General features: G+C 37.3%; 1 protein-coding gene across 1 annotated transcript in view; it reads left to right on the top strand.

The window, feature by feature from the left end:
• The window catches only part of dnajc10 (DnaJ (Hsp40) homolog, subfamily C, member 10), a 76226-nt gene extending 72652 nt beyond the window's left edge, over window positions 1–3574 (top strand). The window contains exon 23 of the mRNA XM_048534321.2: window positions 173–3574. Coding sequence (XP_048390278.1) covers window positions 173–184 — 12 coding nt within the window. The 3' untranslated portion in view covers window positions 185–3574. The remainder of the gene's footprint in view (window positions 1–172) is intronic.
• The last annotated feature ends 11629 nt before the right edge of the window (window positions 3575–15203 follow it).

Here is a 15203-nt window from a genome sequence, read left to right as displayed (position 1 = left end):
TTTTGAGTGCAAGAAACCTTTCAGCTTCTGTTTCAAGATAAAGCTAGTAAATGTTAACTATGTTAAAGAACAAGCACTCTCTTTATTGATTGCATTTGATGTATTAATTATTTTATGTCTTTAGATAATATTGTTTTCCTTGCATTGTTACAGTTCTTCATTCCTCTTTCAGGATGAACTATAAACTTGTGATCTCTGGAAAGGCTGAGGAACAATGTCAACTGGAAATCTGCAGCAAAAGAAATCTGAAATGTGAAGCAAATAAATTTTAACATAACATAATTCAATTTGCTTGTGGAATATGAGATAAAACTCATTCTATGGACTAAAGTTATTCACCTGATTTTAAACCGAGATGAACAATTGTGGAATGATGCACCCAAGCAAGTTCGTCATTGGCAAGCTGATCAAAGTTCCTTATTCACTACATATTTTCCCACATTTTACCATGTTGAAATTTATATGGTAATATTTTTGACATCCATTGTCCAGCTATCCCGCAATATTTCTGAAAGTTTGCTTTGAGTGTTTAATGTTTCCACTCCAAGAAGCATCACTCCATTCATCTAGTACGGTATATGAATTGAGAAACTGAAACTTCTTACTACCAGCCATCTCTGCTGTAATGTGTTTTGCTATCGGTTGCAAGTTGAAGGGATCACTGGTATTATTATGCACTGATGATATAAATTATGTGGAAAAGATAGTTTTCTTTTGGAGAATACTAGATATTTGATTTTTTTTGTAGAATGCTTCAATAAAGTAGTTGGGAGTAATGCACATTAGTGCACGATTATGCTGATGCTGGTGAACCCAATTAAATTTGTATTCATTTCCTTTTATGTACTGTTGGTTTTGTTGGATTATATTCCTTTTATGGTTTCCTTGTTTGTGGAATTGTTTTGTTTTAAGGACTAAGCACAATTAGTGAACATTCCTTTTATAAATTGAAAATCAATGCATTTGTAGCTGTGGCTACTTGCAATAAATTCTAGGATTTTAGTTGAAGTCTGTTGCATGGGCATCGTTCAATTTAATATGACCCAATATTTAAAAGTCAACCAGTTCAGAATGTTTTATAATGTGAATTCTAAGTGTAAGTTACTTCAGCATTGAACTTTCTGACATGGTTTTGAGATCTGTAATGAAAGAACAGTTATTTTTCAATTGAACGCTCGTGCTGTGCAGGAAGATCTCCTAGCAATGAAGTGGCTGCCCTTGGTTTACATAGTACTTGATTTCTGCTAAGAAAAATCTAGATTTTAGGAATATGGCACGTTTGGAAATAAGATGTTGTCAGTTTTTGGAAGTTTGGAACATTTTACTAACTAACTGCTGAATCAGTTCAAAAAACAAGCCTGGGTGTTTATTTTGATATATTGCAGTTGTACTTCAGGGAAAAATCACTGACACTTCATATTGGACAAACACTGACCAGAATGAACTTTTAACTATTTTGTAAGTTACATTTTGAGTGTCCAATGCATTGTGTCTCAAAGTTGTTCTTGGCTAGTTGACATTCTTTGAACATATTTCATATAAACATATTTCTTTCCTAATTGAACATTTCACACATGCCTTAAATCACTTCAGAGTAGTGTTAATTAGTCTTCAAAGCTTTGAAGTCAACCAAAGTAAATTTTAACTTTTTAGTTTTTAAAACTGCACTCTTGTCACAACTGCTCAGAAAAATAACTGGACAAACAACCAAAAGGAAAATCCAGTGAAAATTCTACTTTTTAAAAAATTCTGGGATTTATAAACTATCTGTTCACATGTAAGTTCTGAAAGGATAATATTAGAACAATTGCACTTTTTAGTCATTGTTGCATTTACAGTAATTTTATATAGTTTAATAAAATAAGAATACAGTTCATACAAGTTGTTGACTCTTTAGTCAATATTCTACTTCATGTATTACTTGACCGTCGCCAAATTGCTGATAATTAGATTAATTAGAAATAACAATCACCGAAGAATATTTTAACAGTGAAGTGGCCTTACTCCCCTGAATGGAAACTGTGCTAAAGGAATGTTTCGTTTTGGTGTTGTACTTGATTCATTGCTGAACAGTCAACTTTTTGTGGTTGGGTGTCAGTAGATCAATTTTCTTTATACAAGCTTGGTAGTCCATCTTGTTCAGAAATTAGTTTTTTTTTGCAATTTTTTTGTATTTGGAAATTAAGGCATGGTTTGTGTAATAGTTTATAGCTAGCAAGGACAACACCAAAAATAAACTATATCAAAGGCTGTCAGGATGTAGCTTAATTAATATTTAAACATCAAAACTGCACATCATAAATGGCTGTCTGCTAGGCTTTGAAGGTATTTTGCAGATACAAGTTACTAAAGTTACAGAAGTTGTGACAGGAAACATCTAACAGAATCAATTACCCTCTCTATGTATTACGTCATGCATTTCCTTGACACTTGCTAATTGTAAGGACTTGAGCTATTGCTCCTGGCCCCTAATGTTGCACCACAGTTATGCCTGACTTTTAACACAATGCTGTGCTTTCTGGGTGACAGAGTGCAAGTCATCTGGTTTCATTTATGTTATTTTAATCCATACATCATCAAAGTAGATCTTTCTTTTCTCTGCTACTTTTACAGGCTAGTGCTAGAAAACAATCATTATAAGATATATTAAGAGAAAGATTACTTATTTGAAGTGAAACAAATCTTTGATACCTTTGCAGATGCTGCTGGCTGATGTCAAATCCAACTTTAGGTTCCTGACTTCTATACTGCTGTACCTTGCCTCTGGCATCTCTGTCGCCTGACCTGAGATCCAAATAAGATTTTGCTGAAAAGTAGGAAGGAAAGCAAGATTTTGACCCTGAAATAAAAGGAAACTGCAGAAAATTAGCAGGTCTGGCAGCATCTGTCAGAGAGGAACAATGTTAACTATTTGTATCAAATATGATTTTTCTCCAGAATTTGTGATTTTACTTCAGATATCTAGTGTCTGCAGCACTGCTTTTATTTGAAGATTTTTTTAACCCTAATATTTGCAGCTTGGAGGGAGTGTAGCAACAGCAGAGTTAATAACAGTGATCTATAAGTAGGCTGACTCTGGAGCGAGTTCCAGCATTCCCACTCATATTCCAGACATTGTCAATTTTCACCAAAACAAGATATCGGTGTAAGTAATGAGCCCATATCTACACTCCTGCCTAACCAGCCTCTTTTTAATCTTGAGCCCCCACAGTTGCCATGGAGTCAGTCCAACTGCTTGATGACTCATACTTCACAACCCTTTAGTGCTCTCAGTAATCTGGATCTGGTAACCTTTTGAAAGATAAATTTTAAAAGATTTTACCCATTGCTACCTTGCCCTTCCCCACCCCCACACTGACCCAAGCCATTACAGTTGTGTTTGAGGGAGGATGCTGGGGCTTGAACAAACTGGATCCTACATTGCTAACTTCACCTGCTACTGCAGTACACACAGATTACAGTACTATTTAAACCTGTATAACCAGATCAGCATCAAAAGCATTCTGGCTTTTAAGTATAACGTGAATGTTTGTTAAAAGAAATGCAAAGACTGCAATAAACTAAAAATAAAGAAGTGCTGAGATTGTTTGCTTTCCCATGTGATGGCCTGAAGTTTTGTTTTTCAAAATATACCGGTAATGGTAATGTTGAATCAGTTTTGCTAGAGCTCGCATTAGCAATGACAAGGAACTTAGAGGGGACTTGTTGATAGCTCGCAACAATGTTGCTCAACTAAGTATTCACTCCTCTTAACCAGCCTGGAAAAAGGCTGAAGCAGCTAGCCTTACTGCAGTTTCTTTTCTGCACTGTTATGCACAAAAAAAGCAAAAATACACAAAATGACCCTGACATTTAAGTATGGTGAGCTAAAACATGATGTTCCAGCAGGTGGCAGTCGACTCACACCTAGACTTTCTGATGAGCGCCTTTGTTGTTTAGTGGAGATATTTCTGATACACTGAACATATTAGTCAATCCTATATAGTCATGTTGATTCTCCTTTCTTATTTATACCTTAGCTGGGTGAATCAGCTCTAATCTTCTGGTTTGCAGATAAATGGGGCCATGTTCAAGTGAGTTAGAATCGGAAACATCAGAGGGTTCCAAATTACCTTTATGAAAGATTAGTAAGTAAAAAACCCAGAAAATTAAAACCTAATGTAACCCGTGGCTGGTCATCAACCGGCTCCCCAATCATTCATGTTTCAAGTCCCTATTTATGGATAGCTTCCCACTGTACCAGCTCTCTATCTGTCCTGCACCCCACCCAACACCCACATCATTACAAAATGACCTGACGCTGCCCTGCTCTGTATCCAAGCCAATTGCTTGCTCAACTTGGAAAGTTTCTTGGAATTTATGGATTGTGTATGTTGTGGTTCTATGTTTGCTTAAACTAATTTATCAATATCTCAGAAGAATGGTGAAGTAGATGTGGCTTCTGTTCATTTTGAAGGTATGTTACAGGATTGCTCAGACAGAGTCACTCTAAAGGTTCAGTAGCTATTGCATCAGGAAAGCACAGCTACACCCCCTCACAATCAATGCTGTTAATGACTATTGCTCATAACTGCTCCAGCCTTGTTATTTGCTCTTCAGCATATTTCTGCTTGAAATGATGTCATGACAGTGTAATTTCAAGCCCTCCTTGTCTTGGCCACTTGTTAGTTATGATTTGACCTGATTTTAGAGAACTTATTTATTTAATAGTTAATTTTATGTAATCCAACCACATTGGGCTTATTTGTCAAGATAGTGCAACTACCTGATCTAAATGACAGACTAATATTGAATTCTGATTGCATTTATGATGTAGTCCCTCCGTTGATGGAAAACAAAGCCACTTTGTATTGACATTAAAAGAATAAAGTATTGCAGAATGCTGGAGCTTTTGAAATAATATCAGAAGGTGTTGCAAAAACTCAGCCAATCTGGCAACACCTGTGAGGAAAAAAAGCAGAGTCAATTTCCAAATACTTCTGGGTGGACTCAAAACATTAAGTCTATTCCTCTCTCCACTGATGCTGCCAGACCTGCTGAGTTTCTGCAGCACTTTGTGTTTTTATTGCATTGACACCACATTTGTCTTGTGAATTCACATAAATGTCAATAGCTGTTTTGGGTATTTCAGGATTTCTTTCACCTCCATCAAATTAAAGAGAGCCTTAGTTCATTATAACAGTGGCCCATTCACCAGTGTAAAGTGTTTACGTAGTTTCCTACCTCTGACAGTACTTTTATGTACTTTAGAACACTTTGGAATTTCAATATTAAATATTTACAGAAACATATTTCTCAGCAGGAAAAATATATTTTCGATGCTGTAAGGAGTCCTTGTTAAATATTACAAAGAGTTAAAAGGAAGTGAGTATTTTCCTGAAGTCAGCAATAACCAATTAAAACTAACTGGATGACATACGCATAGTTGTAAAATAATGATGAAAAACTTGCACTTTTAGAATACCATTCCCATCTTCAGGACATCCCAGAGTGCACCACAGCCACTAAACTACTTTTGATTTTTAGCAAGTTGTTTTATTTATTCTTTTAAAGAACATGAGTGTTGCTGACAAGGACACATGGTACCAGATCTTGATCACCCTTGGGAAGATGGTGGAAGTCATCTTCCTGAACCATTGCAATACATGTGGTGCATGCATAGACCCATAGTCCAGAGTTCCAGGATTTTGATCCAGCAGCAATGAAGGAACAGTGACATATTTCCAAGTCAGGATGGCGCATGGCTTGGAGACAGCTTGCAGGTGCTGGTATTCCCATGTGCCTGTTGTCCTCATAGATGGTAGAAGACATGAGTTCGGATGGTGCTGTCGAAAAAGTGGTAGTGAGTTGCTGTATTGCATTTTGCAGATGATGCATTTTGCCACCAATGTTTTGATGATGGACGAAGTGAGTTGCTCTGTAGCAGGTAAATATGACAAGGAATTTGTGAACAGCAAAGACACAGAAATAAGAATAAACAAACAATTCATTGTATTTTAGAAGCATCGATATAGCTAAATTAGGTAATATTGAGAAAATAAGTATCATCTCTGATGTGTTATTAATGAGGATGCATACTTTGACTAGATAGTTACAGGACAGTTGTAGAAGCAGACATTATTCATTTTTTGAGTTTATTGTTAAATACAGTTGTGCCATAAAGACTTTTGTTACTACTCATAAAAATGACTCAAATGTTAGTGATTTGGAACTAAATTCTATGTTATTCTATGTTACATCTGTGTTCTTTTTTGCCTCATAATTATTAAATCAAGTTGTTTACAGTGTTAAGACTTGGCCAAAGCCTTTTTATTTATATACCTTCTTAACAGTGGTACTGTAAGTTTCTTCTTGTTTTAATTGTAATGCATGAAAAACACAACCTTTAAAAAGTAGACCCTTTTAAGACTGTTTAAGAAATTCAATAGTAATGCTTATCAGAAATTTGAACAAAGAATGCTCGAGAGATTGCAGACACCCAAGTTAATAAGTTGCAGACAGAGGAGATGATGAGCAACATTGAGAATCCAGGCCAATCTGAACTTGAAAATTTGGGTTAAATTATATTAAAATTTTGTTCATGTTCTGGTTCCATAGGAACAAAAGGATATGGAGGGCAGTAATACTTACAATAATAACGTCAGAACTGAGAGGAAAATAAATATCTGGAAAAACTGAACAGGCTCAGGATCTTTGCTCCAGAAAAAAAAAGGATAAGGAGTGAAATATTCACTGTTAAAGTTTTAGATAGATTTGATAGAACAAAAATAGAAAAGACATCTCCACTTGAGAGTTGCCCAAACCTAGGGATCATGAAAATGAGTCAATAATAAATTTATTGAAGCAATTTGGAAGAAATATTTTACATAAGTGTGGTTAGACTGTTGAACTTGTTCCCTCACAGTACAGTTGAAGTGAATAGCATCATTATATTTAAGGCAAAACTGGGTACATAAAAATTCCTGCCTTCCAGTTCTGAGGAAGGGTCCTCAGACGCGAAATGTTAACTCTGATTTTCTCTTCACAGATGCTGCCCGACCTGCTTAGCTTTTCCAGCAACTTCTGTTCTTGTTGTTGAAGACTGACTATTTGCTTGAGAATAAAGAATCGAAGGTGATAAAAATAGGACTAAATGATGTAGTGTGTGAGGACATTCATGTAGAGCATAAACATCAATGTAGACCAACTGGACTGAATGCCTGATTATAGTCTCTGTAATGTAAATGACTGAATTTTCAATTAAAGCAAAGTAATGCCAACTTGCTTGTGAAAGTATGAAGTTACTCTGAAGCAAATCAGAATGAGATGCTTTGTTAGAGCTCCCAATGCTGTTTCACTCTGTTGTTAGTTTCTGTTTTAACTACAGATTGTGGCTGCACTTTTAAATATTAATAACAAGCTGTCATTTATATAGCAACTTTTGTGATCTCAGTTCATCACAAAATGCTAACATTTTACTTAAATGTAATTTTCTGGTAAATCTATGCTTAACTCCCTCCAAGACCTATATATTCTTGCAAAGGTATATTGCCCAATACTCCAAATATTGTCTAACGCGGGCTTTGTATAGCTGTAGCCCGATTTCTAACCCCTTTGTCATAATCCTCTGGATAATGAATCATTCTTTTTGTAAGTATTCTTTATGCTGAAGGCCTGAATTCTGTGAAAATGGTAACATTGTACCATTGAGGTGCACAGAGAGATCCAAGAGTTAAGCCCAAGGTGGCAGCGTTGAATTCTGCCCAGCAACAGGATTCGAGCTTATTGCAAGTGTTTGTTTATGTCACTCGGGAAAGTGTGAGGTCACTGAAAAGCAGATTTGGGGACACAGATTTGGAGAAAGAGATGGTCAGATTCCATGTTAGGAGTGGAGATTTTTTAGGAGTTAAGAGTGATTAGACGGCTCTCTACTGTTAGAATCAACTCAGGAATTAGAAAACAGCGAAGAGTTGGAGTCAGGACTCAGAGGAGGTTCAGGGAGCTGTAAAACAAAAGGCTGGGGGTGGCTGTTGATGGTCCTGTTTTGGACAAGGTGTGAAGGACTTTGAAGAAATCTGACAGCATGAGTACTTCTGTGCAGCTCAGAGTGGGGCTTAGCTCAGAAGTGATATTTATGTCGTACAATTGAGCAAGACTGCAGCTCAAGCGAACATAGGGACAGATCTAGCTTGGTGGTTAACTATTGGTGAAAAAGGTGGGATGCAGTTTTCAGAATCCAGTGAGAGCATATCAGAGCAGTAGCAATTGTCATAGCATTCCATTCTGAAATGGCTCTTGACAGAAAGGTTTAAGACCAGATCGATGAAAGTGAAGAATTGTAATCACTTGTGATGTTTACTAAGTTTTCATGACCCACTGTGCTATTAACACCCTGGGTTAGTTACTGAGAAATTTGGGTCTGTCTCAATTGCATTTGCTTTTTGTGTGTGTTAAATCGCAATATATCACTCATGTTTACCATATGTTAATTTTGGGTGTTAGAGATAAGTTGTATATGTATTGTATATCGTATTATTGTTCTAATCATACAGAAAAGTGTGCTGTGTGTTAAATCTATAAAATCTGTTGCTTTATTCTCTGAGTATGAAGTTTTCTGTCTGGTGTAGATTGAATAAAGAGCACACTTCTACACAATTAGAACAGCCATACAATGTACGATACACATACAACTTATTGCTAACACTCAATGATAGACGTGGGTGATATATCGTAATTTAACACCCACATACAGATCAAAAGGTAAATGCCATAACAGTATACAGACCAGCATTCCATTTCCTTTTCAATTATTTTTCATACCTGTTTACATTACCTTTAATTACCTTCTGTACATAGAACCCAAGTGGCTTCTGTATTCGGAAAGTATGTTTTTTATCTTTTTTGTATTCAGAGGAAATTACCTCAGACTTGCAGATATTGAAATCCATTTGACATAGTTTTTTTTTCATTCACTTAATAATATCAATTTATAATGTTTGTTTCCCTCTACACTGTATACAATGTCACCAATGTTTAGGGTTTAGAAGATGTGGCTGTCTATCCTATTATCTAAGTTGCCAATAAATAGTTAAATAGTTAGGACTATGATACAGCATCTTGCAGGATGCCACAAGAAACATATCACCAGTTAGATTAGAGACGGCAAGAACTGCAGTTGCTAGAGTCTGAGGTAATAGAGTGTGGAGCTAGAGGAACACAGCATCAGAGGAACAGGAAAGCTGACGTTTTGAGTTGGGACGCTTCTTCAGGTTTCTCTGTTCCTCTGATGCTGCCTGGCCTGCTGTATTCCTCCAGCTCCACACTAATTCGATTACCTGCCTTTTATCTTTACTTTCTGACTCCTGTCATTCAGCCAATTTCCTAATCAAGTCAATGAATTGCTTCCAATTCCTTGAGCTTCAGTTTTAGAAACACTCTCTCATAAGGAACTTTATCAAACGTCTTTTACAAAACCACTTAAATATCATCCACCTATATTCCCCACCATCTATTATTTTAGTCAGACCTTCAAAAAATTGAATTTGGCTCGTCAGGCATGACATTTCCATTTCAAATGCTACTTTTTGCTGTCATCAGCTTTCAAGGTTTTCGGTCTTTCCAACTTTAATTACATGTTGCTTGGCTTCTTTCACTTATCTTTTTAAAATAGTTGAAAGACGTGCACCTTTCCAATCTAAAGAAATGGGTTGAGAGAATTTTGGAATATCTAGTGTGATGAAGATATGTAATAGGTGTTCCTCTAATTGTAGGAGATATAGTTCAGAAAAATCCGATGAATAGCAATAAAACAAAAAAAATGGGAATTTCCCATAAGAATCAATGCGTTTGGATGGGGCTGTGGGATATGTCCGAACCCCTTTCAGTCACTTTTGTTGTGACAATCCATTATTTACCATTATTTATGCATCTTCATATACTGTACACAAAACAGATTTTAAACCATTTGAACAGTTTTACACAATTCTATTTTAATTCTTACCTTGGAAATGTCATTGGTTTGGTTTACTAGGGTTGAGTGGAGAAGGTCTTGGGTTCTTCATTTCACCTGGTTCATTTCTGCTTTCTTTGCCCATGGGCCTGAGGGCCCTGGATTTTCCACGACATGTTTGGGTTCAATGGGCTCAGAAGTTGTTGGTCTTTTGAAGAAAACATCCATTGTTGGCTGTTTTCTTTCACACATCTTGGCATAGTAAACTGCTTCCCAACATGACACCATGTCAGTTATGAGCCTTGCCACTTTGGCTGAACAATCTGACAAATGATCATGACGCTTGAGAATGTTCAGGGCCTTGTTAAAATATCTGAAGACATTTTGCAGGCCCTTTTCATCTAAAGTCTCTTCATTGAATTCTTCAGCATCCATCTCTGCCAGATCCTCTACAGACACAGGCTTGAAATGGGACCTGAGTAACTGTGTGGTAGCATCTTCTGCAAACCCCTAAGAACGCACTTACTCTGCCAAATTCACTGACCCCTTGTGAATGGCGGTCAGTTTGAAGACAACAAAGTTGTCCGCTGCCTCTGCGAACGATTTCTTTTTCCATGCACTGCTCGTGCAACAAACTGGACTTCATCCTATGCAGCACTAATGATGTTGACAGCATCCATGCTGTTGAATTGATTTGTGGATAAATGGCTTCCCTTTTCTATCTGGTTTCCTGATCAGAGTCCAGAAAGTCTCCCAGCTGCTTTAAATGTCACTCTGCTGCTATGGGTGATCGGCTCTATGTGATGGATATCATTCTCAAGGGCAGGAAAATAACTGACATTTGGGCAAAGAACTTCATCATGCGCATTGGTGCTGTCCAAAATGAGAGGAATCTTAAAAATGTAAAATTTTCTTCATCTCAGGCATAAAGTAGTTAATGAACCAGTCAGAAAAAGACTATCTAATAAACCATGCCTCCCAGTGTGACTTCCAGGTGACAGGGAGATGAGATTTGGAATAATTTTTCATTGCCTGTGGGCTCTAGCTTAGATAAACATGCACAGGTTTCAACTTAATGTCACCTAGCAACTGAGTAAGGGGGTCTTTTGAAGACTGAAAGCCAGGAACACTTTGTTAATGATGGAGAAATATGTTCTTGATGGCATTAGTTTCCATTACAGACCTGTGTCATCTGAAATGAAAACTTGGCAAAGATTAGAGCCACCAACCTCAATGGTCTGCCAAAATGTCTCCTGGAATACATAAGCAGTATCAGTGCCAGCACTTACAGCTTCCATCTGCACACACACATTCCTAAAGTTGTACCGTGGTTGGAAATGAATTAAAAAACCATGCCTTGCACTGAAGGTTTCTTGCTTCTCCCTGGGGTTTTTGGTAGAGCTTCCTTCCCCCAACTTTTTTTAGTGTTTTCATAAAGATTGATAGCCTTCTGCTGGATAAGGGCCAGTCTGATGGTTGTGCTCTTGTTATCAAACCATGTCACCAGCCTATGTAAATATGTGCATTGCTTCTCTGCACTGCTCTGTTACCATTTGCATTGAGTGCAGCACACAACATGTTTGGTTTTCGTGACAACCAGGATGCAATGATTGCTCAGTGGTTGCAATCCAAGATGCTGAGACATATTGACAGTTCAGTTGCCACTTCTTCTAAGCTTAATTATGTCTAATTTCACATCAAGAGTTGCATTTTTATGCTGTTGCTAATTTTGGGATGATTCAACATTTGCATTAGCAATATTTTGTTGGTAAAGTGTTGGAAAAGGTTATAAGGGATAGGATTTATAATCATCTAGAAAAGAATAAATTGATTAGGGATAGTCAGCACGGTCTTGTGAAGGGAAGGTCATGCCTCACGAACCTTATTGAGTTCTTTGAGAAGGTGACCAAACAGGTAGATGAGAGTAAACTGGTTGATGTGGTGTATATGGATTTCAGCAAGGCGTTCGATAAGGTTCCCCACAGTAGGCTATTGTACAAAATGCGGAGGAATGGGATTGTGGGAGATATAGCAGTTTGGATCGGAAATTGGCTTGCTGAAAGAAGGCAGAGGGTGGTAGTTGATGGGAAATGTTCATCCTGGAGACCAGTTACTATTGGTGTACCACAAGGGTCAGTGTTGGGTCCACTGCTGTTTGTCATTTTTATAAATGACCTGGATGAGGGCGTAGAAGGATGGGTTAGTAAATTTGCAGACGACACTAAGGTCATTGGAGTTGTGGATAGTGACGAATGATGCTGTAGATTGCAGAGAGACATAGATAAGCTGCAGAGCTGGGCTGAGAGGTGGCAAATGGAGTTTAATGCAGACAAGTGTGAGGTGATGCACTTTGTTAGGAGTAACCGGAAGGCAAAGTACAGGGCTAATGGTAAGATTCTTAGTACTGTAGATGAGCAGAGAGATCTTGGTGTCCATGTACACAGATCTTTGAAAGCTGCCACTCAGGTTGACAGGGCTGTTAAGAAAGCATACAGTGTTTTAGCTTTTATTAATAGAGGGATCGAGTTCCTGAACCAAGAGGTTATGGTGAAGCTGTACAAAACTCTGGTGCGGCTGCACTTGGAGTATTGTGTACAGTTCTGGTCACTGCATTATAAGAAGGATGTGGAATCTTTGGAAAAGGTGCAGAGGAGATTTACTAAGATGTTGCCTGGTATGGAGGGAAGGTCTTATGAGGAAAGGCTGAGGGACTTGAGGCTGTTTTCATTAGAGGGAAGAAGGTTGAGAGGTGACTTAATTGAAACATATAAAATAATCAGAGGTTTAGATAGGGGATAGGGAGAGACTTTTTCCTAGGATGCTAACGGCGAGCATGAGGGGGCAGAGCTTTAAATTGAGGGGTGAAAGATATAGGACAGATGTCAGAGGTAGTTTCTTTACTCAGAGAGTAGTAAGGGAATGGAACGCTTTGCCTGCAACAGTTGTAGATTCGCCAACTTTAGGTACATTTAAGTTGTCATTGGATAAGCATGTGGATGTACATGGAATAGTGTAGGTTAGATGGGCTTGAGATCGGTATGACGGGTCGGCACAACATCGAGGGCCGAAGGGCCTGTAGTGTACTGTAATATTCTATGTTCTATAATATACTTTCCACTCATGGTGGTATGAATCCAACATGAATAAAATTGACAGTAATCTTACAGTGCACTTCCAGTATGAGAGTTCTGCATACAAAGAGAGTCAAGAGGGAACACTGCACAGAGGATGCTGGGTAGGAGTTGTCATGATGTCATATTGCTGCATTAGAGCTGCTGGGAGCCATTGGCAACACGCCACGATAAAAACTAAGAACAAAATGGCTGAACAATGACCACAAATTGTTTCCTAATGAATTAAGGATGTTAATGTGAAACAACAAACGTCAGTGCAACAAATAGGGGGATGACCCTCCCCCACCACACCACCCCTCCTCCCAGCACCACCCTAAATGTTTTTATTATTTGGAGACTTGGGTTCTAAGGTGAGGAAAGATTTATTTTAGTTTTCAGTTCTGTGAAGGCCTGATCTATTCTTCCAAAACAAAAGTGGGTCAGAAAGTCATTTTGAATATTAAGTTAAAGATGAAATTTCTAAGAAATCATGTAATTTTAATTAAATCACTAACATTGAGTGAACAGGGAACTTTACCAAAAAGAAACCAATTACAACCATGCCAACAGAACAAGGAGCTTTAGCATGCGGATAAGGATGATACTTCACCAAAGTGTAGGTCTCGGTAAGTTCATTGATATGGTAGAAGTGTTGAATCATTCTTGCTGATATTTGTAATAAATTCTTTTAATTCAGTTCATGTGTCTTCATTTTTGTGCCTAACCTTTTGTGTTCTTCTAATAAAAGTATGTTGAACATATTCACAGGAGTCTGCCAAAGACTGATCACCATGGTAATCAAAAGTTTAAAAAAATGATCTGTCAAGCCAGGTTTCTCTCTGGAATCTGAGTTGAATGTAAGAGGGTTCTGTGAACCTTTAAAGAGGTGAGTATGTGGAAACACTGGATAATGAAAAGCACAGGAGTGTTGTTGTGAAATATATTACATAGGGTGGACTTTCAAAATGGCTTTGACAATTACTAAGAATTTTCAAGGAGTAGAAAATCTGCATCATTTCAAATCTTTGAATAAAGCTGCATTGAAGAAGCTAGATCGACAGAAAGTAAAGGTAAAGGTGTGTTCTTGTGAGAAGTGATTGTACGTTTTTTACAATTAAAGGGAGCGGAAGCTAAAGTTAATGTCTCCCCTGCTAGGCCTGGCTAAGATTATTTCTTTTCAAACTGAGCTTGAATTAGGACAAAAAGAAATTCAGAGAAAAGAGAAAAGATGAGAAAGAAAAACAACTGAAATGGGTTAAGTAGAGAAAGAGAACTGGAATTAATACTTAAATTAGAAAGAGAAGAGAATGGAAAAGCAAGAGGAAATGAATTAAAAACTTGAACTCCAAGGAGAGAGAGAGAAATCTCAGACATCATGCCTTAAAAGAGAGAAAAGCTTAGAATAAGTGAAGACAAAAGAAACAATAATTCAGATGATAATTCTGATTTTGAGGGCTTTGATTTAACTAGAAATTGCATCTGGTACCTAAATTTACAAAGGTTGGAGTTGAAAGATATTTCACTTCATTTAAAAGATAGCTTCGAATTTGAAATGACTAAAAGATGTTAGTGTTACAGAGGGTCCTGATAGGTACAGCTATGAGCGTGTACACAAGTTTTTCAGAAGAAAAGTCTGTAGACTGTGAAATTGTTGAGATAGCAATACTCAATGTTTTGGACTTGTCCCTGAAGTTTAACGATTAAAATTTAGGACCATAAAAAGGAAACTTAATCAGACATCGGTAGAATTAGAACGGGGAAAAGAAATGTTGTAGGATCAATGGTTAGAATCATTGAAGTTGGACATAAAATTTGAGAAGATGAAAAAGCCCTGACTATGGAAGAATTTCAAAATACTATTCCTGAATTGGTTTAAGACTTGTCTAGATGAACTCCGAGTATCAAAAGATCCAAGAAGCTGTAGTTATGGTGATATCTGTGCAATGCACACAGAGGCAACTACATGGGGAATTATGAAAAGGGTATCAGCAAGGAAACTGGAGGAATAGAAAATCTGGGAGCAGAAAGTGCATTTTTTTTGAGGGAACAAAGAGAAAGGCATTAAACTAATAAAGGAGAATGGCTATAATCTAACATAATATGAACACAATAAGCGCACGTACCTTGTAATAAAATTGGAATTATAATGCAAATTTCTGGAA

Source organism: Stegostoma tigrinum, chromosome 7, assembly GCF_030684315.1.
Source record: "Stegostoma tigrinum isolate sSteTig4 chromosome 7, sSteTig4.hap1, whole genome shotgun sequence".
Lineage (NCBI taxonomy): Eukaryota > Metazoa > Chordata > Chondrichthyes > Orectolobiformes > Stegostomatidae > Stegostoma > Stegostoma tigrinum.
The sequence above is the reverse complement of the archived record's forward strand: the minus strand, read 5'-3'. Positions and strand labels throughout refer to the sequence as shown.